This window comes from Podarcis muralis, chromosome 3 (genome assembly GCF_964188315.1).
Source record: "Podarcis muralis chromosome 3, rPodMur119.hap1.1, whole genome shotgun sequence".
In the NCBI taxonomy this organism is placed as follows: domain Eukaryota; kingdom Metazoa; phylum Chordata; class Lepidosauria; order Squamata; family Lacertidae; genus Podarcis; species Podarcis muralis.
Genome location: NC_135657.1, coordinates 60407421 through 60434505, shown reverse-complemented (window position 1 = coordinate 60434505; position 27085 = coordinate 60407421). Strand labels below are relative to the sequence as shown.

The 27085-nt window shown below is 43.5% G+C and overlaps 1 protein-coding gene across 1 annotated transcript; it reads left to right on the top strand.

Moving 5' to 3' along the window:
• The first annotated feature begins 543 nt into the window (after positions 1–543).
• HECA (hdc homolog, cell cycle regulator) lies at positions 544–22812 on the top strand. The gene is made up of 4 exons (XM_028723559.2): positions 544–1204; positions 15394–16434; positions 20489–20643; positions 21711–22812. The coding sequence occupies exons 1-4, from the start codon at positions 973–975 to the stop codon at positions 21873–21875; spliced, it is 1593 nt and encodes a 530-aa protein (XP_028579392.2). The 5' UTR covers positions 544–972; the 3' UTR covers positions 21876–22812.
• The last annotated feature ends 4273 nt before the right edge of the window (positions 22813–27085 follow it).

Here is a 27085-nt window from a genome sequence, read left to right as displayed (position 1 = left end):
ATCCCTGACATATTCTGTTGGTATTCACCTGTGCAGGGAGAAGGAAACGCCTCTTTCGCACAACTAAGATCGCACTTCTAAAGCCCTCCGCTAATCTGGACTGACGCCTCCTGGTCTTATTCTCACAAAGCAATTAGAATCTCCACCCGATTGGGAGTCCCTGCGAGAGCAGAGGATGAGGGACTAGATAGGCCTTTGGACTGATCCCGCAGGGCTCTAGTTCTGCTTTTACCCCAAAATATGAACTGGGGTCGGGGTGGAGGCATGCGGAGTGAGCATCAAGTCCACACCACGAAGGGTGCCCAGCCAAACCATATCCCCACAGTGATCACGAGACCTTGGCGTCCCGACTCGAGGGACGGATCCGGCCGCGCAGCTGGAGGGAACCCCTTTCCCCACGGGCAGCGAGCACAACCCTCAAGTCAGCTCCGGGCTTTGGAGAGGAGGGGGGCAAGCCGAAGCGCCTCCCCGCTGCCGCTAAGCCCGGCCTCTGAGCCGCGCCTTCCTCCGTCCTCCCTCCCTCCCCTTTCACTTGCTCTTTGCTTTCCCCTGTCACCAAGGCCTGGCAGGCGAGAGAGAAGCAGGAGGAGGAGGAGAAAGAGGAGGCAGCGGCGGGCGGGGAAAGGAGCGCCGCGGAGCAGGCGGGGGGAGCAGCAGAATCAAAACAAGCGAGACACGCCTTTCCCGCTCGCTCCCTCGCTCGCGCGTCTTGCCGTGGCCCGGCGGCTGGGGTGGGTGTGCATGCGGCGGGGCCGTGGAGAGCGCGCGGGAGGGCGCCTTTGCTCCTCCGCCTGACAATGGAGCTGCAATAAGCCGCGGTCGGTGGCGGAGCCCAGCAGCCGAGCAGCAGCAACAGCGAGAGAGGAGGCAGCAGCAGCAGCCGCCGCCTCCGCCACCGTCGCCTTCTCCGCCTTCTCTGGCTTCCCGCTGCCGCGACCCGCTCCTCCTCCTCCTCCTCCTCCTCCCTCGGCGATGCCGAACCAGAAGAGTAGCAAGGGCAAGAAGAACAAGCGCGCCAACAGCAGCGGGGACGAGCAGGAAAATGGAGCCCTGGCGGCGGCGGGGGCGGCGGGCGGAGGAGCAGCGCTGGCCGCCGTGGTGGCGGCGGGGGGAGCCAGCGGGCCGGCGGCGGCCGCAGGCAGCACGGGAGGCTCCGGAGGAGCGGCGGCGGCCGCGGGCTCGGCGCCGGGAGACTCCAAGAACGGTAAGCACCCGGGGAGGCCGAGAGGGGGGCGGCCGCGCAACTTCTCCCACTCTCTCGCTCTCCCTCTTGCGCGCACCATCTCGCTCGCTTCCTTCCTGCTCCCGCGGATGGGCAGGGCGGGCGGACTCTGACTGGCGGCGCCCTAGTAGTTGCGAAGCTGCCCGGGCCTTCGATGGCGCAGCAGTCCGAGGATGTTTAAAAAAGAAAGAAAGAAAGACCGGGGGGGGGGGGCGAGCGAAAGGAAAGCGCGGGCCCTGCTCCGGTGCTCCGAGGGCGGCCGCAAGTGCGTGCGCGGCCTGCCCGCCCGCGCTCGCCTCGCTTGCAAATGCACATGGCTCGAAAGCGTGCACTGGGAGACCGTGCCTCCCTCCCTTAATTGTAAGGGTCCCTATCTTGGCCACCCTCCGCCCCTATTTATTTGCAAAAGCTTGCGCTTGGAACCGAAAGTAGGGTGGCCTGCCTTTTCGGCTCCTGTGCCCGGCGTGGCGTATTGAGACACTGCTGGGCCTGAGGTGTCGGACTCAACATGAATGGATTTGAGTCATCCTAGTGCAAGGCTGTGTGTGTGTGAGAAGTCGGGAGATGCGGGGAAGTGGCCTAACATCTACTAGGCATGCTGTACACGTGCGCACCCCGCTTCTGAGGCCTGCAGTTTTCGGCAGCTGGCCTTTGTTTTAACACAACCGGAATCGTTTGGTTCTGTTGAAAGAAATGTGCAAATGCTGGGGTGCTGTTTGTTAGTAAGACTGGTCGGTAGATAGTCCCGTGTCCATGCGTTTAGTCCTGATTCTCTCGCGTCCCTGCCCATCAGTATCTGTTACCTGAGGCATGGGAGAGAGAGGCCCCACTCATCTGCATTACTGTTATTGAATATATTAGGTGCCGAGTAACTAGGTTAGATAGTGAATGCTGAATAAGCATTAGAAGGGCAAAATAGAAATTATTTGTATTAATAGGGCAGGGTAGAAATTTTTGTATAAATAAAGATCCTGACCATGATTACCAAGTATGCATACCTAGCTGACCACTCTGAACATGCCCTCGATTCTGAGCGATTGGTGTTGATCCTCAAGCTTTAGCCAGGTTGCTGAGCCTATTTGGCCAGCTGACCTCATTGTACCATGGTTTGAATTGCTGGGAACAAGTGATTGATTAAACAACTCCTATTTCTGCAGCAGGACTGATGTGTGGCCCAGCTGCCACTGTGCCATTGATCTCTCTATACTTACCTACCACCATCTGTAATGAACAGGAACTATTGCTTTCTCTTCTCCCTGACCTTTCCCTGTAGGTCCTGGGTGCCCATAATAATATTGCATTGTGAGTACTTCAGGTTTGAGTGGAATGGGATGCCTATTTTGTAGGTGAATTTTCTTCTTTGGAAAGGTACGGGTGGGTGCTTGGATTGCTTTGGTCCAAGGGTGTGTGTAAAAAGAAACAGAACTATTAGACCCATGAATAAAAGTTTGGAAATTAGTGATGTAAAACTTCTGCACCCAGACATGGTTATTTGCATGCTTAAAACATTAAGGATAGGGTTGATATTCAGCGCTGGTTTTATTTAGACTAGAGCCACTGAAATAAATGGACATAATTAACTGCATTTCACTGGGTCTTCTCTGAGCAGGACCTGTGTTGAATACATGTCTAGGAGTTTGAAGGAAATAGGAAGAATTTGTGCTTTGCTTCTTCTGCCTACTACAGTGATGGGCACAATAACTGCTGTCTCCAGTTATTATTAGTGCCCTTTCCAGCAAAACAAAATCAGAAAATTTGCAGTCACCAGGAGTAGCTTTTGGCACAATGCCCACTAGTGATGAAATATAGCAATCCGATAGTTTGTGCTAAATATAGGACAGATTTGGATGAGGTTTGATAGTGCATGTGTGTAAAGGATGGCTATTTTTGCATCTCAATAAGGATGTGTTCCCAGACTTTGGCTCCTCTTCCTCAAGCTGGCATGTTTCAAAAAGAGTGTGTAGAGAGAGTGGGTGAGTGGGCGAGCATGAGAGGAGGAGGAGTGGGATTTGCTCCCTTTGCAACTTGTACACTATTGAGGCTTCTAAAAATTAGGGGGATACTGTGGTCCTTTCCCCCATCCTCCACCACCTATCTATTGCACTACTTGGTGCACACAAACAGTACTTAGTTTGTTGTGGAGCATCTATATTCTACAATAGTATTAGCTCTCATGTTAATAGGACTTCTTTTCTGATTTATTTTCTTACAGTTTTTGTAGCAAAATTATATTGGGACATGGCCCAGAGGCTCCCTGGTAGTCATCAAACCACTGGTGTGATGCTTGCTGTATGCTTCTGGGTTCCTAACAATTCCAGTGTGCAGATTCTACAAGGCTTGCTTTCTGTTGTAGTGGCTTAGATAAATTTGAAATGTTTAAATGGCACAGAAAGTTTCAAGAAAGAGTAAACACACACACACACACACACACCATGAATCAGAAAGCATTTCCTAAAGCTACAGTGTTTTAAAAATTGTGGTTTGGACTCCTATAAAAAAGTAAATAAAATCATGTGTGGAGATTTCTTCTATCATGGTGTAGAAAAATCTCCTATTAAGTTTTTCAACAACTGGCTCAAATTTACAGGTAAGAATTTCAGAGTTAAGTGTACAGTGCAGTATGAAAATAAGTATCTGATGGAAGATTAGAAGCAGGTGAATGCAAATTGTCTGGAACCCTTCAGGCCCTGAGATATTTTCAGCTGAGTCCTGAGGTCAAAGAAACTGTTAACCTCTGCCTGGCATTGTATTGCTTGCTACATCATGCTCACTCACCTTGAATATTTTTTGCATTGTTAAAGCACTTGTGGGTATTCAGATCTGCTAAGATTAATGAGACTATGGGGGAATCCAGACATGCATATCAGTGGAGTACAGAACACTTGGTAACTCACAAATGAATGTGTTCACTGATGCTATTTAAAAGAGAAATCATGGTGTCTTGGATTATATGGAAGTTCTACCTGTTGTGTGTGATCACTGATGGGTCATTCACATGTGCACATTATAACGATTGTTTACCACCATCAAGTGGTGAGCATACTGTGTGAACTAGCCCTGCATTTGCCTTAGTGGTCTTCTCAGCAACAAACTCAGCCAAAGTTACTATACACTACAGCAAGCTTAATTGTAATGTGTACTGTACTGTATTACACTTAACAAAAGATTGCTGTTTAGAATAGGTTTGCAATGAGCTTCAGTCCCTGTTTTATGAGCCATTAACTTGTTAAGTTATAAAAGGGAAGGTACATGTTTGTACATAATGATAAATCAAGAACCTTGGCTTAATAAACCATACTTAATATGCAGTCTATGCTCCCACTTTCCTCTTTCAGGAAAAAGAATCATGGTTTGTTTTCCATTAACAACCCAAGATTTGTAAGCCAACAGCAAACCTTGGTGCAAGGCTAGCTACCTCTCTCCCCCCCCCCCCCAGCTTGTTAGGGAGAAACAAACTAGGATTCCCAGGTTTGGATGTAACACTAAATTATACCCTTCCTGGTTTGTTTACCCACACATTCAAAAGAAGGGAAGTGGGAGCAATTGTGCTGCATTCATTAGCCTGCAACTCAAGTCCAGTAAGGTTTTTAAAAGCCGAGATTCTTGGTTTTTCACAGGGGTGGCAAGTCCATGGATAATATCTGGCCGGTGACCTGCTACCTCTCCAAAAATTGGCTCTCTTTTCTGTTTACTGAGCTGTAATATCTTGCACCAGAGGGAAAAGAAGAAGGAAAGGATAAATTGAGGGCTTTCTTCCCAATGCAACAGGAGGAGGGGTTCAGCTGTAATGGGGAGGAGCAACAGTGTTGCCTGCCTGCCTTAGTGTTTGTGTGTGTCATGAGGACATGGATGCACATGTGTGTGTACACGAGTGACTGTGTGTGTGTATATGTATGAACAAGCATGGTTGAGTGTTTGGGCTGCTTTGGCCATGGCCATGACTGGCATATCACACTTGGAGTGTTGACAATCCTCAGTGTGGCCTTCAAGCCAAAAAACGATAGTCAGCTCTGGTTCATTGTTACGTACAAATGCAACCAGCATCTCATACTTTTGCACAACCCGCTTTCCATAACCTGTCACTGCTGTTGTCTTAAGCTTTTAGATCTTCATGAAATGTTCATGGCTGCTGTAGAAGTATATTGTATTGTCAACTTCTTTTGCTAAAACCCTCTCGACTGGAGTTGAATCTCCTTTTAAAATATACATGTTGGGTAGATTTTTTTTAAAAGAATGACTTTATGGATTGTCCGTATGTGAGGGATGAGGAAGTCCAGAAATTCCTGGACTACAACATCCATCACCCTTGCTCACTGGTTATGCTGGCTGGAGTTGATGGGAGTTGGTGTCTGACTATATCTAGAGCAGGCTTCCTCAGCCTTCCAGATGTGTTGAGACTACAATTCCCATCATCCCTGACCATTGGTCCTGCTAGCTAGGGATCATGGGAGTTGTAGGCCAAAAACATCTGGAGGGCCGAGGTTGAGGAAGCCTGATCTAGAGGGTCACATAGCCCATGTCCTGCCATATATATCATACCTAGGTATATACGAAACTGCCTTATACTAAGTCAGACCAGTGATCCATCAAGCTTCAATGATCTCTTCATTAACTGGCAGTGGCTTTCTAGAATTTTGGACAGGGAACTTTCCAAGAGGCCGAGGAACCTGGAGAGGCCGAGGAACGAATCTGGGACCTTCTGCAAAGCAGATGCTCTATCACTCAGCTGCAGCCCTTGCCTTTAAAAAAAGCCCCTAACTAGCCCCTACTAAAAGAAATGTGTAAGACAGAATGAAATTGTAGAGTAGTTGGACCCTTTTGTTTTGAAATTACGATTTGTTCTTACACCTATTCTACTGGCTGAGAGCTAATTCAAACATGCAACTTTCAGCACGTAATACAGTCTTCTCAAGGCTTTGTACCAACTCAGTATTCAGGTACTGGGTGTTTGAAAACACCCCACATCACTTTATAAGCTTCTGTATGTATAAAGGTAGCATGCCACCTTGATTTCCACATGAATGGAGGTTTTGATGTTTTTCAGGGGTGGTATAGGCACATGAGAGGGCTCTACCAATGTGTTGGACCAAAGTCTTAGACCAGTTTGGAATGAAGTCTGCTAGCAGAGACTTGCTTTATTTCTTCATAGTTGTACAGAAGCTGCCATTTTTAGCTGATATTAATCAGCATTGCAAAATGTTACAAATCCCTGACAAGTATGGTTTGTTTGTTCAGCTAGTCAACAAAACAACCCCAGACCTGCAAGGTTTGCCTTATATAGGCTTCATTCAAGGTTGTCCTGAAATGCCATTCAGTGCTATCTTACAGTTTCCTGACTTAATTATTGTTACTGTTTCTCTGCTTTTGAGCAAGGGTTGAAAACATGCAGCCTTTGACCCAATTTCAAGTCTTCTACAAGCACTCAGATCAGATCTCCTGGTTGCTTCCTCAGCAGCCTGCTGGGCTTTAAGGAGTAGAAAGAGATGGGGGTGACCTGATTCACTTTTGGTTCTGGTTCACCCACTGCTGGCTTTCGTCCTGCCCACAGCATGTAGTCCCCAACATACTACTCCTGAAGAAAGGCAGCCATCAACAGACGAAAGGATGCCTATTGCTGCTTCAATTCGGAGTGAAGGCTCCTGATTGTCCCTCTGCAAGTGTGGGGCTCTCACTCTTGATTGTTCCTTAGCCAGCATGGTTTGCCTTTGGTACTGTTAATTTGGGTGCTGAATGCAAGCTGCTTTGGTTTGCTTGGGATTGGAGCCCCCTGATGTCATATGATTAACAGCTGGGCAGCCATGGAGGGTTGGCCGTGATTGCTTAGACATTGGGCCATACGTGGGCTGATTTCTGCGACGTCTGAAACAGTATCTTTTGTTCCGTTCCTGTAAGTGACTGAAAAAATGTTGTATTCATTATACAGTACTTCCCAGAATTGCCTCCAGAGGCTGTTGTACTATGGGGACGGAAATGAACTTTCAAACTTGAGTGGTGAGCCAGCAGATGAAAATGAAAGTACAGAGCAATTCTAAATCATGGTTTGCTTGTTCATACACGAGAAGGTTCAAGCTGAGGTGGTGTTTGAGTTGAGTATATGCCGGCTTCTTGAATCCATCCGCTGTACCTTGTCACTTATAGAGAAGAAGCTCATGCAGCTTTTAATCCTTCTCTCTCAATATATGGGCAGTAAGGAACGTGCTAAGGATGCACCAAAATTCCCTGTTGCAGTTCATGCTCTGGCTGGGATGCTAAGAAGCAGTATTAACTGTACTGTTAATTATGGGTGCGTGTATATAAGTGCACATGTTTGCTTGTTTGCAAGGTGGAAAGACTTGGAACCATCTCCTGCTCAAGAGACATGTATCATTGGGTCACTATCTTAGAGGAGAGGGCAGCAGGAAGTTAATGTGGATCTGAGTTGAAGATCAGAGATGAAGCAGTGCTGGTAGCTAAGCTTGTGTGGGCATCTAAAATTGGGATCTGTTCCGCTCTTGGCAGTGGGACTTTTTTGTTGATAAAATGTAAAGGGGGAAAGTGTATATCTTGAGCTCTTTGGAGGAAAGGCTGGATATAAATGTAATAATAATAATAATAATAATAATAATAATAATAATAATAATAATAGATTAACCCTCCTCAACTGCATTGCCCATTTGGAGATTTTGCTGATGGGGTGTGTGTGAGGGTGTGTGTGCAGATGTGTGAGTGTCTGCCTGTGGTTCATCTGTGTGGCAAACTTTGGTCCCAACCAACTTTTGGACCCCACCCATCACTGGCCTCCTCTTCGATTGATGGCGACAATAGAATCAGACCTTCAGGATCAAAAAAGGTTCCCTACCCCTGGCCTGGAGAAGAGAGGGTTTGATTTCTACCTGAAAAATGAGAGAGGCACATGGGTGAACCAATACTTGTCATTGACAGCAGTACTTGGTTTAACCTGAATACACCCCATTTAGAACTGTTTTCTTTTTACTGTTGTAAATGGAATACATTTGCATTCATCCTTCTTTCTATAGAAGCTTGATTGCTTTTAGAGCTCCTGTGCAAGCACTAACCTGTTTTGAGTTTTTTGAGTGATCTGATTGAAGGGGATTTGGCTAATGTAACATTTAAAAAGTTGCTTGTCACCTTACAGTTACTAAAAGCTCCACTGCTGCAAATTGTAATGTATGTGTTACCTAATTAGGCCTGTACTTAGCTGCTCCTTTTACTATGTCTCTTTTAAGAGCTCGTGTACGTACTGTATTTCACCTCATAGCTGTTGTACAAAGATGTAATTGCTGTTGTGGTTATAAAAGCTGAGCTGAATGTTTCTCATTTCTAATCTCAAAAGTAGTGATTTGGGAGACCCTGAAAATCTATCGTTTTTACCTTTAGCCTCCATGGCTGGGTCGCAGTTTATCAGCCTTTTGCTGCCTCAGTAGCTGCCCCCCTTTCACTCTCCTCATGTGATCCCACCTAATCAGATCACTGGATGTGATGATGCTACAATCCTGTGCATCCATTCAGACTTGGCTGCTTACTGCACTAAGAGCAGATCAAGTCCATTTACAGAGAAGCAAGGCTTCCTATTCAGGTCACAATCATGGATCACAGAACTAATATTTCTGCTGTCCTTTTGACACAATTCCTGAAAAAACTGCCCAAATGTGGTGTGCTTTTTTAACATTCTGATTAAAGTTTTAGCAAAACAGAAGAAGTCCCATTTGGGCACAATTCTATTACTTATCTTTGAACGATTACAAACTACTTTAGAAGCAGTAGCTGGTGGTAAGAGATAAGCAAGAATCTGATCAGGCAGCTGCTGTGGTTTGGGAACAGCAGCATTCTTTGGGAAGATGGCAGTTTAATAATAATATTATTATTATTATAAACAGCAATGTTCTTACCTGCACACTCGAACACGCACACTTTTTATACTGTCTAATAATCTCCCTCCCCTTACACTAGATGGGCAACTGCTACCTTTTTGCAAGCTATATCTGATCATTCAGGTATGTGGAGTGTTACTTTGTGTAAGACTTAGCTTTTTATGAACAAAGGTGGTAAAGAAAATTCTTAGAATATTTACTTCAATCTTCAGATCACCTATTTTGGAAGTTCTGAGATAGATTTGGGAAGCAGGAGTTCAAGACAAGAATAGTGTAATGTTAAATTCCAGAGCTCACTGCTTCCTTGTCTTCAGAGAGCTGCATGTTTTCTGAATTCCATGTTACAAAATTGCTTTCAACATATATGCCAATCTAAAGCTATTTTTTCTGTTGAATATCACTTCATATTATCTACAAATCCTTTCTGAATAACTCTTGTAAGAAGATTGCTTGACTTACATCATTATCTAGCCTCTTGTATTGCTACTGCATAGTTGACATGTGAAATCAATCTCTATTCACCTTTCTTACAGGATGCTACAGATACATATTAGGCTTTCTTCATAATTTTGTAAGAACACATCTGTGTGTAGTTTTCTGCCCCCATCCCACCCTGGTACTTGGCAGTTTTTTAAGTAGATCAGATGTCAGGGCTATGTGTAAAGAAACTATGACCTTATTGTGTTCCCAGTGGTTAATGTCCAAAACATAGTCTTGAACAGAGTCTCCCACCATTCCACACACTAGAAGAAGTGTGTCCTCATACTGAGTGTTAATAATACTGTATGCATAGATGCAAGAAACATGACTTATCTGAATCTGTTTCCCTTCATCACATCTCATTCTTACAAGCAAAATATGTCATAGTCCCTTTGCCACCAGGTATGATAAATGGGGATTATAGACCCCTCTAGTAGTCTACACAATTTAGAGTGTGATGTTGGTGAGGTAAAGGTAAACCACTGAGTCTCTTGGGCTTACCGATCAGAAGGTCAGTGGTTCAAATCCCTGCGATGGGGTGAGCTCCCATTGCTCTGTCCCAGCTCCTGCCAATCTAGCACTTCGAAAGCACACCAGTGCAAGTAGATAAATAGGTACCGCTGCGGTGGGAAGGTAAACGGTGTTTCTGTGCACTCTGGTTTCCGTCATGGTGTCCCATTGTGCCAGAAGCGGTTTAGTCATACTGGCCACATGACCTGGAAAGCTGTCTGCAGACAAACGCCGGCTCCCTCAGCCTGAGAGCGAGATGAGTGCCGCAACCCCATAGTCGCATTTGACTTAACCATCCAGGGATCATTTACCTTTACCTTTTTTTTTGCCTTGGTGTTGATTTTTTCTGAACAGCACATGTACTTGGGTTTGGTGCTGAATCTGGAGTGAGAAATGGTTTAAAGTGAATACCTTTTAAAATATCACTGAAGAACAGTTTAAATGTGGTCTTAGGAAGGCTAAAATTGTTTACCTAGGAAGTGTTGTTCTGGTACTGCATAGTGACTGAGGTCTTGATTTAAACATGAATCTGGCAGCTTAGAGTTCTACACTTGTGAGCTTTTAAAACTTATTTGGCTTCATGTTTTAATCAGATTTCATAGTTCATGGCTTATGTTTATTTGCATGCTAGGCAGTTTTCAGTGGTTTATCAGATTCTGGAGTGGCCAGTTGCTAATGTGGCTTCTTTTTGAAATACAATTTTTCAACAAAAATCTGCACATGCAATTTTGATGTTGCATGTATTTTGTACCTTAGGACTACTCGTATCTTGATAAAATTTAAAAAGCCTCTTCCATCCCTCTTCTAAGCCCCTTCTTCCCTTTCCTACTGAATTTGTTATGAACAATTAAAAATAAAATAAAATTTGTAATAATACACATAATAAAATAACAGTGTTCAACACCTTATAGACAAGATTTTATTAAAACCATTGGGGGGGGGTGGCATAGGAATAAATTAGATTACAATACAATCATTGCTCCTTTGCTACCCCCAGCCCTACTCCATGGGAAGTCAGCCATGTCCTGCTGGTCCCGATTGTGGAGATGAAAGGATACTGATTTTGCACACACAATGATGCTGTTGTCGAATAGCAAAAAGCAGCCTTCCCTGTACCAGGGAAAATGTACGAGGCAGCCACACCCCACACTCTTGCATGCACATGCAGTCACACATGCATCTCTCTGTGTATATGTCTGTCTCTCACACCAAGCAATTTCAGATACACACAACCACACAAATATGTCTCTATTTCCTCAGGTACATGTCTTCCTCTCTCACACGCACTGCCCATGCACATAAACCTCTTCCTCTCTCTCTCAAACAAACACACCCCACACTCCCTCTCTGCCCAACTACATCTGACTGCATCAGACTACACATACATGCACACCCCTTTGTTTCACATGTACACAGAAAACATATACCGTATTTCTCACTCCATAAGGCGCACCTACTTTTTTTGGGGGGGGGGGAATTCAAGGGAAAAAAAATATATGCGGCTTTTGGGGGCTTTTGCGGGAGGTGGGGGAAGTGAGAGAGCCTCGCTCTGTCCCTTCCCCCACCTCCTGCAAAAGCCAGGGATAGCTGCGCGAAGCCTCCCCAGGGCAGCGGGATGAAGGCTCCCTGCTGCCCTGCGAAGGCTTCGCGGGCTACCCCAGAGCTGCTCGACCCAAAGAGCAGGTTGGGGAGCAGCGGAAAGGCTGCGTGCAGCCTTCCCGCTGCTCCCCAAGCTTGTCGGGGCTGGCGAGGGAAGTCCAGTTTCCCCTCCCCCCCCATCCCCAGGGACCACACTTTCGCTCCATAAGACACACAGACATTTCCCCTTAGATTTTAAGAGGGGGAAAGTGCATCTTATGGAGCAAAAAATACGGTATATCCTTCCCTCCATCAAACATCTTCTATAGCATCTCACCTGTATATTTGGGTATACACCTCTTCAAGTTGTTTCCAGTGCTCTCTGTTGTTTGCTTGCTGCATCCACACAAACCCTGCTGTTAGTTTTAGTAGTCCATCCATCACATAGATTTCTGTCGTCATGGTCTGTTAATATTGTAGGGTTTCCACACCAGCACTGCTTTTGCTCCATCAACCTGAGCTTTCTCTTGCCGCATGCCCTGCATGTGTCCGTTTCAGCTTTGCAGTCTTTCCCACTTGCTCTGTAACTTTTTATCTTTGTTGGGTCCAATTATTAGTTTTTCTTTATTTTAATGATGTGCCTAACATTGCTCATTCCAGGGCATGTTTCATTGTTCTTAACCTTTTTATGTTTCTTTGTGTCATGGTCCAGTTCTCTGCTCCATAACACACTACGGGTAATATACACGTAATGAATGTGTGCATAGCTTTCAGATCTGAGGAGACATTTTCATTTTTCATTATGAAGCTGAGTTTTCCAAAGGTGGCCCATTATTATTTCCTCCCCCCACTTTCTTCTTTGGTTTGATATTCTCTCCCCAGTATATATATATATTGTCCTAAATAAATGTACAGTGGTACCTCGGGTTACAGACGCTTCAGATTACAGACTCCGCTAACCCAGAAATAATAGAGTTAAGAACTTTGCTTCAGGATGAGAACAGAAATCACGCGGCAGTGGCGCGGTAGCAGTGGAAAACCCCATTAGCTAAAGTGCTACCTCAGGTTAAGAACAGTTTCAGGTTAAGAATGGACCTCCAGAACGAATTAAGTTATTATCCTGAGGTACCACTGTCTTCTTTAACTTGCTCTGTTTCCATCCAACATAAACACCACAAATCTCTCCCGACTCTCTATCACAAATTACACATACGTATCTTTCTCAGTCACAGATGCATAGAAAACAAACAGTGAGAGAAGAGGAACAGGAGAGGCAAAAATGAATGTGAGCAAATGCAGTTACTTGCTTTTGTTTCAAGTTGAGATGAGGGCAGTTTACAGGGTTCAGAACATGGCAGTCTGATCCATTAGGGGGTTGTTGTTGTTTAGTTGTGTCTGACTCTTTGTGACCCCATGGACCAAAGTACGCCAGGCACTCCTGCCTCCTGCAGTTTGGTCAAACTCATGTCAGTAGCCCATTAGGGATAGCTAACCTTTTTTGGGATGCGTTCCGCATTAGCCCATGGTAAGTGTGCTGAGGCCCATGGTGCAAAAGTGGGTGTGACCAGTCTTTATTGAATAGTATACATACTCAACCTGGGAGTTCCATTGAACTCAATGTAACATGTATAGAATTGCATTTGTAAAAAGTTTACTAAATAATATATGATCTGCTGTGCCTTCCTAGTAGGGCTGAAATTGATTAATTATATCAAATGAATCACTTTAAATGACTTGAAAGTTTGAGCCATTTAATTTAACTTATAGTATGTAACTAATCAGGAAATGCTGGTTTTTTAAAATTAACCCCCCCCCCCATTTTGTATACAAATGCTTGTAAAATTGCAAGTTGTAGGGATAATCTTAGAAGAGGCATTTCCTCTTTTTATCTCGCATAGGAAATAATATATCTTCTGGGGCACCTATGCAAAACTAGGTTTGAGCCATATGCAAATTTAATTGATTTGGATTTCTTTAATTGCCAACTTTGCAATGGATCACTAGTTTCAAGAACTGTATGAAAAGGGGGGTTTCCTCTCTGAGCACTTCTTTTACTTGGGTGCTAATGGACTATATGGTCTCGGTCTGGAAGAATTGGTAGAACCTGAGCTAGCCACCTTATGTTTTTATGCAAGATATTTAACTCAAATTATTTTGAGTTACCTCATACCTCTTAGTCTTCCTAAGGTACAATTTTCTTCACACCAGGAGGTCTAATTTCTGAAAGTGAAATTGCAAAGACTTTTACTGTTGGAAATCTGTGTTTTATTAGAACAGCTGGTTGAAGTTCATCAAGTGTATTAAAGGCCATGGGAAATTCTGACATTGGAATGCACAAGCATGTCTTGTTTTTAGCATTGTAGAGCTTGAAAACATCTCCCTCTTAGGCTTGTCTTTGCTTAGTCGTAGGCACAATTTTTAAAAAGGTTGGATTTAACCCATATGGCTTGATTGAATAACTTCTTTATGACATGCACAGTTTGGAGAAGATAGCAATCAGAGTTTAATCTTGTTTCTGAATAATTTTGGGCTCTAAAATAAAAACATTTAGGATGGAGGCCGATCGGGAAATAATGAGCTCTGGGCCCTTTTATAAAGGATGCATTATGTTTAGGCAGCAATGCAACATACAACTTGTTAAATTATTTTGTTACTAATTCAATGAACACAGTGTTGCAGTTGATAATATTACTTAATGTTGTGAGTCACATTGAGAATTTTGTTACGGAGTGGGTTGTATAAACACCCTAAGTAAAATAAATAATTGTTGAACCTGGTATCTTAGACAAGACATTCCTGGTGTCTTCTGGAGGAATTTTCACTTAGTCACTGTTGAGAGCAAAACATGCTGTATTTTTCCATGTATAAGACACCCCATGTATAAGATGACCCCTATTTTTTTAAACCCAAAATTAAGAAATTAAGTTGTTTAGCTTTTTTGGGGGGTGGGGGAGGTCACTTCCGCCAATTGCTCACCCGCCTGCCCCCCACTGTTGAATGCTTGCCACAGCCACTGCCAATCGTACACCTAGCCGCAGCCGCCAATTGTTTGCCCACCTTTGCCATAGCTGCCAATCGCCTGCCCAATTGCCACAGCCAAAGCCAATCGCCAGCAGGCCATGCCGCATCCACCAATCACTTACCCAATTGCTGCCGCCAATCGCCAGCTTGCTGCTGCCATTAATCGCATGTCCCTTCTCTGCATTCACTATCCGTGTATAAGACGACACCCAATTTTTGCCTATTTTTTTTAAGCAAAAAGCACTGTCTTATACAGTGGTACTTCGGGTTACATATGCTTCAGGTTACATACGCTTCAGGTTACAGACTCCGCTAGCCCAGAAATAGTAGAGTTAAGAACTTTGCTTAAGGATGAGAGCAGAAATTGTGCTCTGGCGGCGCGGTGGCAGTGGGAGGCCCCATTAGCAAAAGTGGTGCTTCAGGTTAAGAACAGACCTCCGGAATGAATTAAGTACTTAACCTGAGTTGCCACTGTACACGGAAAAATACGTTAAGTGGCTTGATATCTCCCTTCTTTGAAACGATATGGATTCTCCCATTACACATTCCTCAGTTTGTAGAATAGTACCAGTGTGTTCATGCAGCTTCATTTGTGTACCAGAAGCCCTGGATTGTCTCAGGATAACTTTTTCTTGAGCCCTTTGAATAACAATGGCAGATACTGATTGCATACAATACAATTGATACATTTATCTGTTCTTTGTCCTGCAGAAGCTGCTTGTGCTACCCCACTGATATGTAGCTTTGGACGGCCTGTTGACCTCGAAAAAGACGACTACCAGAAAGTGGTATGCAACAATGAACATTGTCCCTACAGCACTTGGATGCATCTTCAGTGTTTTTATGAATGGGAGAGCAGCATTCTGGCCCAGTTCAATTGCATCGGGAGAGCAAGGAGTTGGAATGAGAAGCAGTGTCGACAAAACATGTGGACCAAGAAGGGATATGATCTCGCCTTTCGTTTTTGCTCTTGCCGGTGTGGACAAGGCCACTTAAAGAAAGACACCGATTGGTACCAAGTAAAACGGATGCAAGACGAGAAGAAGAAGAAGTCTGTGTCCGAAAAGAGCACTGGGAGGTCAACCTCGGAGTCCTCGGAAGATGTTAAGAAGTGCAGACCTGCCAACAAACCGCAGAAAGGTTTAAACCACGATATCCAGCGGCGGCATTCGATGGATCGGCAGAACTCTCAGGAGAAAGGCACCGCTAGCAGTAGCTACCCAGTCCGTTCTCCCTGTGGTTCTCCAGGCCAGTCCCCTCCCGCTGGCTACTCTGTCCTTGCCCCCACACATTTCAGTGGGCCTCGCTCTTCACGATACTTAGGAGAATTTCTGAAGAACGCGATTCATCTAGAACCTCACAGGAAGAACATGGCCAATAGCGGCATGTTCCGGAATGCCCACTTCGATTATGGGGCATCTGGGCTACAAGCACACAGGTCGGGACATTTTGATGCCCCTGTCCAGTTTTTGAGGAGGCTTGACCTATCTGAACTTCTTGCTCACATCCCCCGGCATAAATTGAACACTTTCCATGTTCGGATGGAAGATGATGCCCAGGTTGGTCAAGGAGAAGATCTACGGAAATTCATTCTTGCAGCGCTCAGTGCCAGTCACCGAAACGTTGTCAACTGTGCATTATGCCACAGGGCATTGCCAGTATTTGAACAGTTTCCTTTGGTGGATGGAACCTTGTTTCTTAGCCCATCAAGACATGATGAAATTGAATATGATGTTCCCTGTCACCTTCAAGGTACGGGTTGCTTCATTTCTTAATGAAAACTTTGCAATTTATATCTCATTTACTGTGCTGCGTTTTCTGGCAGAAATATACCTTACCATGGAACTGTGTTTAACTGCAGAGAAGCTCTATACTTGTTCAAGTGTAAGAGGAATGGAGGAATATTAACACAGGAGTGGGAACACGGGGATGAAGATGTTAGATCCACCTCTGTCCCCATCAGTCCATGCTAGTTACAAGTCTGAAGTGGGCAAGCTGCTTCTACTTGTGAAAGTCCTTGTTACAGAGAGGGACTTCAAGCTTCAACATCACATGGGTTGTCTCCTTGAGAGGCTCCTCTGCTTCATACAGTTGAGGACAACAGGGATTGCGGGGTAGAAAGAAAGTGGATCCAGTGTTGTCACAGTGGCCTTTTCATGTGCCATATTCTCCGATTTCTCTTAACACCTGAGTATGTGAAAGGAATATGGGTTGCTTTGCTCTTTCTCTGCCTACTGTTAGGCCTCAGCCCTCAATTACAGATTTTTATTTACTCTCACAAGCATGTGGATCTCTGCCAGGGATGAAGTGATATGGGTAGAAGAGTTGCTGGGGGTGGGGTGGAATGTCCCTGCAAAAGAAGTGAAAAATGACATGGTTAGGGACAGGGGAAGAAGAATGAAGTGGTATGCCATGATGGATATATGAAAGGTCAGAGAATATTCCAACTACGTGTTTATAGAGAGGAGGAAGGTAGAGGTTGTGGTTTTTAGTTCATTGTGACTCTGGTTCCCTGTATCTACATTGGGCAGTGTTCAAACCAGAGTCTGATCATAGTTTGAAGTTGTGTGTTAACCATAGTTCACCCACTTCATGTGTCATGAAATCTGCTCACAAGGTTCACTCTTGCAGCATGCTTCCAATCCTGGTTTAGAGGATTGCAAAATAGTTTGTGAATTGGACCAACCTGGAGTGGCCAGAGTGGTGGGGCATTGGCAGCCTCCAGAAGGAAGATGGGGTTTGAGTAACCTGGGTATTCTGAATTGGGTAGAGTTGTATAGACACTGCACCACTTTCCTGCTTTCACATTTGAATCTTCTCTATATTTACGCACCCAGCCCATGTACAGATTGATTCATTTCTTGTGGTCTGAGCTTTTCTTTTATTTCCTGGAACTGAGTTAAAGCAGGGACTTTGTGGTATGGAGAAATGGCATACTTTTTGGTCAGTAGGATACTTTTTGCATTTCCTGAATGCTTCTGTTCTGTAAGGGCTTATATGATTTTCTGTTCTGCTGAACCAGGACATCTGTGTAAGACCTTTAGTTCATTAATTCATACTAACATAACTTGGCAGATGTTCATGGCAGCTAAATAATAATAATAATAATGATGATGATGATGATGATGACAATAGCAGCTTAGAGGAAATTACATCTCTCTTCCATGATTTTGTTCTTCAAGGGGCTCAAGGTGGTGAACATAATTAGTTTTCAAAGTTTGTTTAGCTAAAAAAGCCAGCTTCATAACCCATGGATTGAACTTGGCTTGTTTCAAAACTTACTAAAGTTTATTGTAAGCCAGGATTCCTGGTTTGTACTACAAGAGGAGCTGCTCTTCCTTCAAATGGAAGCTAATCTCCACAGAAGTCCTTTTCCTGGCCATGCGGGAGAAGGAGAACAAGGGGAGGGTGCATCATGTCCCTGTACAACTATGGTTTGGATCGATGTGTGAAGAAGGTCATGCAATGCATTTGATGCTTGATTGGGAATTCAGACTCTGGTCTCTTTGCTCGTAGTCTGGCATACATGCTAGCTACTACACCCGACTTCCTCAACCTCGGCCCTCCAGATGTTTTGAGACTACAATTCCCATCATCCCTGACTACTGGTCTTGCTAGCTAGGGATTATGGGAGTTGTAGGCCAAAAAATTTGGAGGGTTGAGGTTGAGGAAGCCTGTACTGCACCATGTTCACTTGTTGGTTCTTAGTGCTGTTGATCTACAAGATTTACTTGTGTAGCATAAATGCTAAACATATTTTCTGCAGAGTTAATTGTAGACAACTTCAATGCTTGCATTTTTTAAATGTTTAAATAGTAATCAGAAATTAATATTCTAATATTAAATGTTTAGATCTGAACATTCGCATTACTGTTTTTAGAGAGTAACCTCTGCTGAACTATCCACAGTGGTAGTGGTGAAGTCAGGAATTGCCGATTAATAGCAAAGCAAGGAAGTGGCTGCTGCTGCTGGGATTGGCTGTAGAGGAACAGGCAGGTTGAGAACTACAATCCTACAAAGCCCAGTTCATGAGAATATTTTGGGAAATCTCCTTTTTTTTTTTACTTCACCGGTACATTCTGGCCAGTGTTTTAAGTCTGTTGCTTACTAACAGTCAGAGTGTGAGCTACTCTTTGAATAGTTTATAGTCCACTGTGTAAAAGGCTTATATGTAGTTTTCAAGCTTTGAATGCACTCAATGGGTTTTAGCCAAGGAAATCATTTTGTTCACAGAAGGCGTTCCACTTTTGCAATGCAACGTCCCCTCCCTCTTCTCCCAAATCCGTTCTGTTGTTTTCTTCACTTGCTGAAATTTTTGTAAGACAGAGAGGCAACTGATCTATCAAATTATGCTAGTCATGGAATTTCTCAACGTATATATTGCATAATCAGATCAGAATAGCCATGCTAAATCATGGCAAAGCTACATTTAGGCAAGCATCCTGTCTTCAGCAGGTCCAACCAGAGGGCCTTAGGAAGCTCAGAGTGAGGACATGCTCAGGGTAGACACCCCCTGTTTGTTTAGAGTAGGGCTGAGGCATCTGTGGCCTGCCAGTTACGGTTGGATCCTCTTAGCCCTAGCCAGCATGGCCAGTGGCCGGCAGCCAGCCATCATGTAATTGGAGGCTACTTCAGAGGCACATCTATTCCCCATTTCTAGTCTAGAGCTGTTGGTATCAGAGGTAAGTCTGCCTGGCTATATCAATTCCTCTGTGGGCTACCATGACTGGTCACTTTTAAAACTCTGCAATAAACTTTTAACCTTCTCGTATGCTAATAGCCACCATGGTACACAATGATGAATTCCACCTATTCTGCAAGTTACTGTTGATTATGTTAACTTCCTGCCTTCTTTACAGGATGAGCTCCACTGTTTCAAAACAGAAAATCATTTCTCTTTACAGGCCATTTATAATCTTGCAAAGTTTTATTACTATACCACCTAGTTTCTCTCCACACTTTAACAATTCTTAACCTCTTGAAGTGCCCCCCCATAGCCAAAGATACTACATTTCCCTTGTTAACTTCAGTGGCTGTCGTTAATATCCTAGAATAAAAAGTGGGATTTGAGAATAACATTTCATGTTATGCATATCTTTTTGGAAGAGTAGCGTGTGAGATTTCATGTGCCCCTTATTTAACATGCCAAATGGGAGCACAGAGGGGTTCCTTTATATGTGCCAAAAGCTGGGTATTTCTCAGTAATTTTATATGTATATAATTATTGCAGTACCCCAGTAGATACATCTAAGTAGACACATGCATCTAGGTACAATTTCCAGAAATTATTAAGGTACTTCCAGAGCGCAGGCCTGAAATTTGGTAAACCTGTTGTGTAACGTACCTGTTGTATAACATACACAGTTAAAAAGGGCAGTTTTGCATTATATTTATATACGGCACAAAAATGAGCTTCAGGGAAGTGATCACAAAAGTATAAAATCCACAATACAGTATTAAAAACAGCAAAAAATGATAGTACATTCTAGAGTTCAGGATGCTACCACATTCTCATTTCTACACATACAGTGTACATCTCTTACAATTAGAACATGGGATCTTTCTCTGTCTCTCAAAAATTTCCTAAGATCTACCACTATAAAATGGCCAAACTAACCATGGATGGATGAAATACTTCACTATTGCAGTTCCAAAGTACTTGGGGAGCGGTAGCTGGAAATGTCTGGAAAATGGAACTTCCCCTTTTTCGTTTATTGTACCCAGGAACATACCTAACGTTTTCAGAATGCATTTTCTTACCAAAAATGTCTTTCAGAGTACCAAATTTTTGTTTTCCTCTTTACAGGAAGGCTCATGCACCTCTATGCTGTTTGTGTAGACTGTTTAGAAGGAGTTCACAAAATTATCTGCATAAAGTGCAAGTCCCGGTGGGATGGAAGCTGGCATCAACTGGGAACCATGTACACGTATGATATTCTAGCAGCGTCTCCCTGTTGTCAGGTTAGTATACAGAATTACAGTTTCTATCTTATCTCTAACTAGGCAGAAAAGAAGAAGAGTTAGATTTCTGATCGGTAAAGTAAGACAGTTGAGATTTCCATTCAATTTATCTAGATAAAATGCATTGGGGGTGGGGGAGAGGGGAGGGCGGCAATAATTAGAAAAGTTGCAAGGAACCACTATATATATATACGTTATGCATGGGGGTTTCCTGAAAGCCTTCTGATGAGGGAGAGGCAGAGTCTGTTGCATCAGTGGTCCCTCCTTCCTGCCTTGTTCCTTTTTAGACAGCTGAATGCTTGAAAAGGGCCCATAGATTTATCTTGGTAACAAGAAGGTCAGAGACTAAGACAGAATACATAAAAAGGCACTTCCAATCCCTTCCTACTCAGGACTGATTCCTACTTTATTTCTTTGTATTTCGGCACATGTACCTGAAAACAAAATATATGCACAGCTTTTCAAGTACGAAAGGTGGGCATATGTAGAAAGCAGTGTGTGACTTGTTGGAAAAACCCGGTAAAACAAATCCTGACACAATTTCTCTTTCGGTGTTTCTGGGCTGCATCCAGCACTGCATGCACAGATTTCTGCTTGCACAACAGAAACTTCTTTTTCCTCTCTTATCCCTGCGCCCCTCCCCAAACCTGCCCCGGAGGGTCCCCCCACCCCCTGGAGCAGAGTTTGAGGGTGTGCTGGGGGCTGCAGGGGAGAGGAAAGGAGGAGGAAGTTCTGTTGTGCAAACAGAAGTCTGTTGCACAAGTGCAATGGCAACTTTTGATACCACCCTCTGTTGTTTTTTAATCAAATATGTCTTTACTTCTCTGTTGCACAAGTAGGCAAAACAGTTACAAACAACAACCCTCTGTTTTAAGTCTAAAAAGAAACACATGCCTGTCTGACTCCAAACATATATGCTATTCACACTTACTGGGGCACACATGTCTGCCCGAGTGCAAAGAATTAAGTGAGAATCTGTATCAAGTTCCTGGCTGAATCGTATGCAAGTAAATGATTTTTGAGACATCTCTTGTTTTGTCTCCCTGTCTTCCCACACCCTCTTCCAGGCTCGACTGAACTGTAAACACTGTGGGAAACCTGTTATAGATGTACGTATTGGAATGCAGTATTTCTCTGAATACAGCAATGTTCAGCAGTGCCCACACTGCGGAAACTTGGACTACCATTTTGTGAAGCCATTTTCGTCGTTTAAAGTTCTGGAGGCTTATTGACAAAAGCTTTGCCATAGTAATAGCTATTTTATGAGTATTGTTCCTTTATTTTACATATCTTTTATAAGATCTGTTCTGTGAGGGGGAGGGGAGGGGGCTTATTTTTTTTTCTAACTGAAAGAAAGTGCAGCAGCTTTGTGTGATTGTGTACATGTGTTCCTAATGTAGATATGTGTCATCAAAACCGTGGTCCTCTTGCCATGATCTCAGTTGAAGGCAAGGGATGGGGCAGCAGATTGTCTCTCGCTCTCCGCACTCATCTAAGCAGGGGGGGGGGGAACACCACTCTCTTCTAATTAGGGCAGAGTAACTTCAAGACATGGAGAGAAGTTATGGAAACCAGCGACTGGTTCCAAATAGATTTCTTTTCTTGCTGTACGTGTAGATTTGGAGGGAAGGGGGAGGATCTTCATAAATGGCTCAAAGAAGTGAATGGAAAATCCTATGACTGTCCTTACAGATGGATGGAATATTATCTATGGAACAGGGTGATAGGACCTCCTAGCTAAGGAGCTCTTTGTTGTTATTTCTGCCCTGGCCCCATGCACTCAAATACACTCCACATCCCAGTATGATGTGTGGGCCACTGAGAAGAGAAAGAGGCATTCTGAAGGGTCTCAAGTTGGCATAATCTCTCCATGGTTTAAACCACAAAGCCTCACATCTTGCCCTTAGATCCACTCTGTGCATTTGCTGTGTCTGGATGAGGTTGGTGGTCAGGCTGGATGAGATCCCAGTGTTTGCCTCTTTCGTAAGAGAAATTCCCACGCTGTTGTTCCCTGCTGAATTTGCCACCGTCATCCCTGGGAGCAAGATCTTGTCTTGATAGTATAAGTAGTGCTAGCTCATATACTTTGAGGTTCTGTCTGATGAGGTGAACTTAAAACGTTGACAAATGAATGTAATGCTATGTCAGAAAATGCACTGTTTAAAACAACCCCCCTTATTTTTGCATAGTGTCTTCCTGGAGTATATATTTGATAATCGGAGCTACTCTCACTGACAGATCATACTGTTTCCGCTAACATTGTAATTCTAGTAGTCAGGGAAGTTGCTTCTACCAAAACAAACACTGAGATCTTAATTAGTTGCATTAGTTCAGCTTCTTTGAAAGCATTAAAAAAAAATTCTTGCGGTTCTCAGAAGGATTATTGAGCTCAGTGCAAAACCTGTTATTAAGAGGTTCCGTGCATCGGTTGGTTTGACCCTTTTGTCTCTTACTGCACAAATGTAGGAAATGAGGTACAAACCAAATGGATTGTGTTGCTTAAAGTGGTCCACTCGGATGCCTGAATTTTCCTGTAGGGTAGATAAACTAAATGAAATACTACATTTTAAAGAATATAACCCTCCACTTGAGCCAAGCTGGTATGCACCAGTGGTACAGGGTTTGTCCAAACACCCCATTTTAAAAAATAACTAGTATTGCTGTAAGCATTCCCTAAGATTGTGTGCAGGCTCATGTGTAAATGGGAATTGTGGAATCAGCTGGGATGCCTTGGAATGGCAGGCTAAAGGTTCCGAAGAGCATCTTTGGATCACAGAATGGGCTTCTGTTTTAACAGGTCTTTGTGCCATATAACAAACTGCAGCACTTTGTCATGTAGTAGTGGCCTGAAGACCCCTTGGGTGCATGGAATTAAATTCCATCTTTCTTTTTGTTTTTTTGCTTGTTTGTTTACCCTGGCCATGATCTAGGTGGTGCTAAAATATGAAGGTAGATGCTACCTTATTTTAAACCAGTTGACTTCTACTTTTGGATACCTGTTTTGAAATGGCATTTTTACTTAACTTGTAAAACCTGTAATTTAGCATTGGGTTGAGGAATCCAAAGTGAAATTAATGAACTGATTGATTTTTGCATTCCCAGTAGATTCAGAATCAAAACCAGTGAGATTTATGAACAAAAATTTCACATGATGTTTGTATTTTAATTCTTATCATAGGCTCCTTATGATTTTGTGCAAGATGTTTGGTTTTTAAAGGAGGGAATATGTTATCTTTTAAATTGTGATAGTCTGGAGTATTTTGTTTTTTGGAACAGATATTGAAAATGGGCGATCTGCTTGAAAACTTTATGGGACTATTATTCATAAAATAATTTCCTAAGAGAAGTAGCTTAAATTACTTTCTGTAAATTAGCAGAAATGTCCTTGTAGCCGGTGGAACACATAGGCCACTACATTGTTGCCTGGGTGTTTTATTTGGATGGAGTGGGGTTAGCCACCCCCCTTGTACACTGCAGCTCTGATCAGATCTACCCCCTGAGCTGTTTTTAGGTGCAGAAAATGACATGGGAAGAGCAAATCACAGTTCATCAATATAAGGTTGATCCTAAGTCATTGGCACAACCTCAGTGCATGAGAATACACACTTAAGCTCCATGAAATTTAAGTGGATCTAATCAGCCCAAACTCCCTACTGCATAATAGACACTGTGTAGCTTGGCAAAATATAGTTTGCAAAGATGTGACTCCTCCATTGTACTTACGGCAAGTATGGATTTAAAATGAGTCACACAGTCTCAAAAGAATGCAAAAACCTAATAAAGCAAATATGTAACACACAGTACGCTGCCTCGTAAACTAAGGCTTCTGCTTAATATTAAAATGTCCAGTCCTTGCAACAGCTCTGACTGCTTGAACAGCTGATGTAGTCTTTGGATCAAAATAATGCTACTTAGAATTCTCACTTCCCAAAATACTCACTTTCATATATATTTTTCTTAGTTAATCAAGAGGTCAGAACAACTGCAATCAAGGCAGGTCAGCTGCAGTTAAGCTTTTGTTTGTTTTCAGCTGAACTGGATATAAGCATTTTCAGATTTTATCTTCCAGTTTGTATACTCCATACAGCTAGGCATTTTGCATGGATTTCAAATCATGTGGCACTGACTGACCGTTCTGCATCTGAAGGGAAGAATGCTGGCAGTTCTGTCATTGTATGCCTCACTGTTTGAGGCCTGTAGCTCCTTCCAAATTTGCATTTTTGATTAGGTTGCCCTCGAGAAATCTGTGTGCGGCTCACAGAGGCCCTGAGCTCACACTTAATGTGCATGTTTTATATGCATGCTTAAGCCCACACCTCTGCAAACAGCCTCACTGTTCTGCAGTTTGTACACAGAAGTCTGTGCTCAGTAGGTAGCTTCACAGAACGGCCATTGTGAGGAGGGGACAGAGGGTGTGCCAGACCTCCACTTCCCCTGCTTCCTCAACAGGAACTGCCAGGAGGCCCTGTTGCCATAGCTCCTAGGCCTTCCACGCACCTATATTGCCAAGTGGCACTCCATGGGGAGCCAGATTGTACTCTCAAGTTGCTGATTCCTAGAGTTTAAGGTAATGGTGGCACAAGAGTGGTAGGACTTGGTATCTGAAACTACAGATGACCATGACAAGGGAGATTCAGGCTAAGTTTTAATGTTCCAGACCGGAAAGTGGTAAAGCAGCTCATAGACTACCAGATTTAATTTGCCTTTTAAGGAGGAGTCAAAATTTATGGGTCTAGCCCATCCAAGGCTAGGTAAGGTTTTTAACTCCTTGTTGTTTTAAATCGGTGACGAAAAACATAACACTGACGAAAACATAACAGTCCCTGTTCAAATGCATCTTCCCTTGTGCACTGGAAAGTGGCACTTGAGACCCTCAAAGATGGAATTTCAGTGTCTTCTGAGATACCACTGCATAACTGTGTGTGTCACCATCTAAAAAAACCAGTATTTGCGGGATTTAAATTGCAAGGATACAGTGTTAATCAGATGAAAGGTTAGGAGCTAAACCAAGAGGGCTGTACGAAAAAGGATATTAAATTTTGCCAACCAAAAGTATAAGTGGATTTATGTGCAACAAATGTGAGTAACATGTTGCATATAAAAGGTGCAAGCAGTTTTATATTAACAGCATGCACAATTGTCCACTGTATTTTAGTACGATCAGAGTATTTTTGTTTTGAAACCAGCTTAGCCATGAAATTCTTTATTTTAAGGCAATTGTCCTTGAGTTAATATGGGCCTGGCTGTCTTGTTCTGTTGCTTAATGTAATACTTCTAGGCAGGGATGGCCAACTTGGTGGTTTGCAGAAGGTGCCTGGACTGCTCCCCAGGAGCAGCCAGAGTGCAAGGCACGATGGCATCACTTCTCACCTGCCTCCTCATGCCACTCTGCTCACACATCCTGATGGGAGGAATGCCTGCCAGGTAAGCAGTGGCTCTTTACTTGCTCTATTTTGGCCTGGCCAGCCTCACATAGGAAGCAGCACTAATCTGGCAAAAGAAGCCTGCAAGGAAGATGCACACAGTTCTGTACCTGGTAAGCAATCCTTTCTTCAGAAGTTGAGAGTTACTGTGAATCTTCTGCTACGATTCTCATGCTCTGCGACCAAGCTGCCTTGTGGGGTAAGACAGCTTCATGGCGAGGGAGCAGCGAAGGCCTCACTGGGAACTCCTGGGTTATATTGCATCTGGGAAGTTTTTATTTTTCATCCATTATTTGTTTTAGTGAGAAAACAGACCTCTAAATTCCATGTCCATATAGTTTCTCCCCAAAATATCAGGATGATTTTATTTACTGAGGCACTCACATTGATAAAGCTATGTCAGAAACGTGACAGAAAGCTTCGTATGTCACACACCTCTTAACATGTTGAAAATGGGTGGGTTTGGGTTTTTTTGGCACTTGCAGATATAAACTAAGTTTTGTTCCTAAATATTGCTATAAAAAAGGCATTGGGAATCAGATATTGTTGGAATCTCTGATCACTGCCATGAACTCTGATCACTGCCAAAACTGGGACTAATGGGAATCTGAGTTGGGCAACAGGTGCCCCCATCCCTGTTGTAAAAGTACATTTAAAATGGTATGAGGGAAAAGCGCAGCAAATCTACATGCAGTCCTAAGATGTTTAGCACCAGTAGAGCCCTAAAGTGTAGAGCTTGACTTCATCTAGTATGATTCTGTGGCAACAATCAAACAAGGTCCTGCTAATCCGTTAAGTGTACCTAAGACAGTGTCAGATTGTGGCTTTTGTCTGTTAATAACACATGAAATGGGTGGATTTCTGAGAGCAAGGTTTGAGGCAACATGTGATTCTGTCAGTGTGTTCTGTTCATGGGAAGACATGTTGCAAGTTTATGTTCATTTCTCTCTGATTTTATTGTACGAGGTATTCAAGGACAAAGTTGTGAGGTTACAAAGCCAGCCCCGCTACGTTTGTCA

Excerpts from the sequence above, each read along its gene's own strand:
- HECA (XM_028723559.2), top strand. The coding sequence starts at position 973 with ATGCCGAACCAGAAGAGTAGCAAGGGCAAGAAGAACAAGCGCGCCAAC. Across the intron at positions 1,205-15,393 it reads GCCGGGAGACTCCAAGAACG|AAGCTGCTTGTGCTACCCCA; the intron begins GTAAGCACCCGG and ends TTTGTCCTGCAG. Across the intron at positions 20,644-21,710 it reads CAGCGTCTCCCTGTTGTCAG|GCTCGACTGAACTGTAAACA; the intron begins GTTAGTATACAG and ends ACCCTCTTCCAG.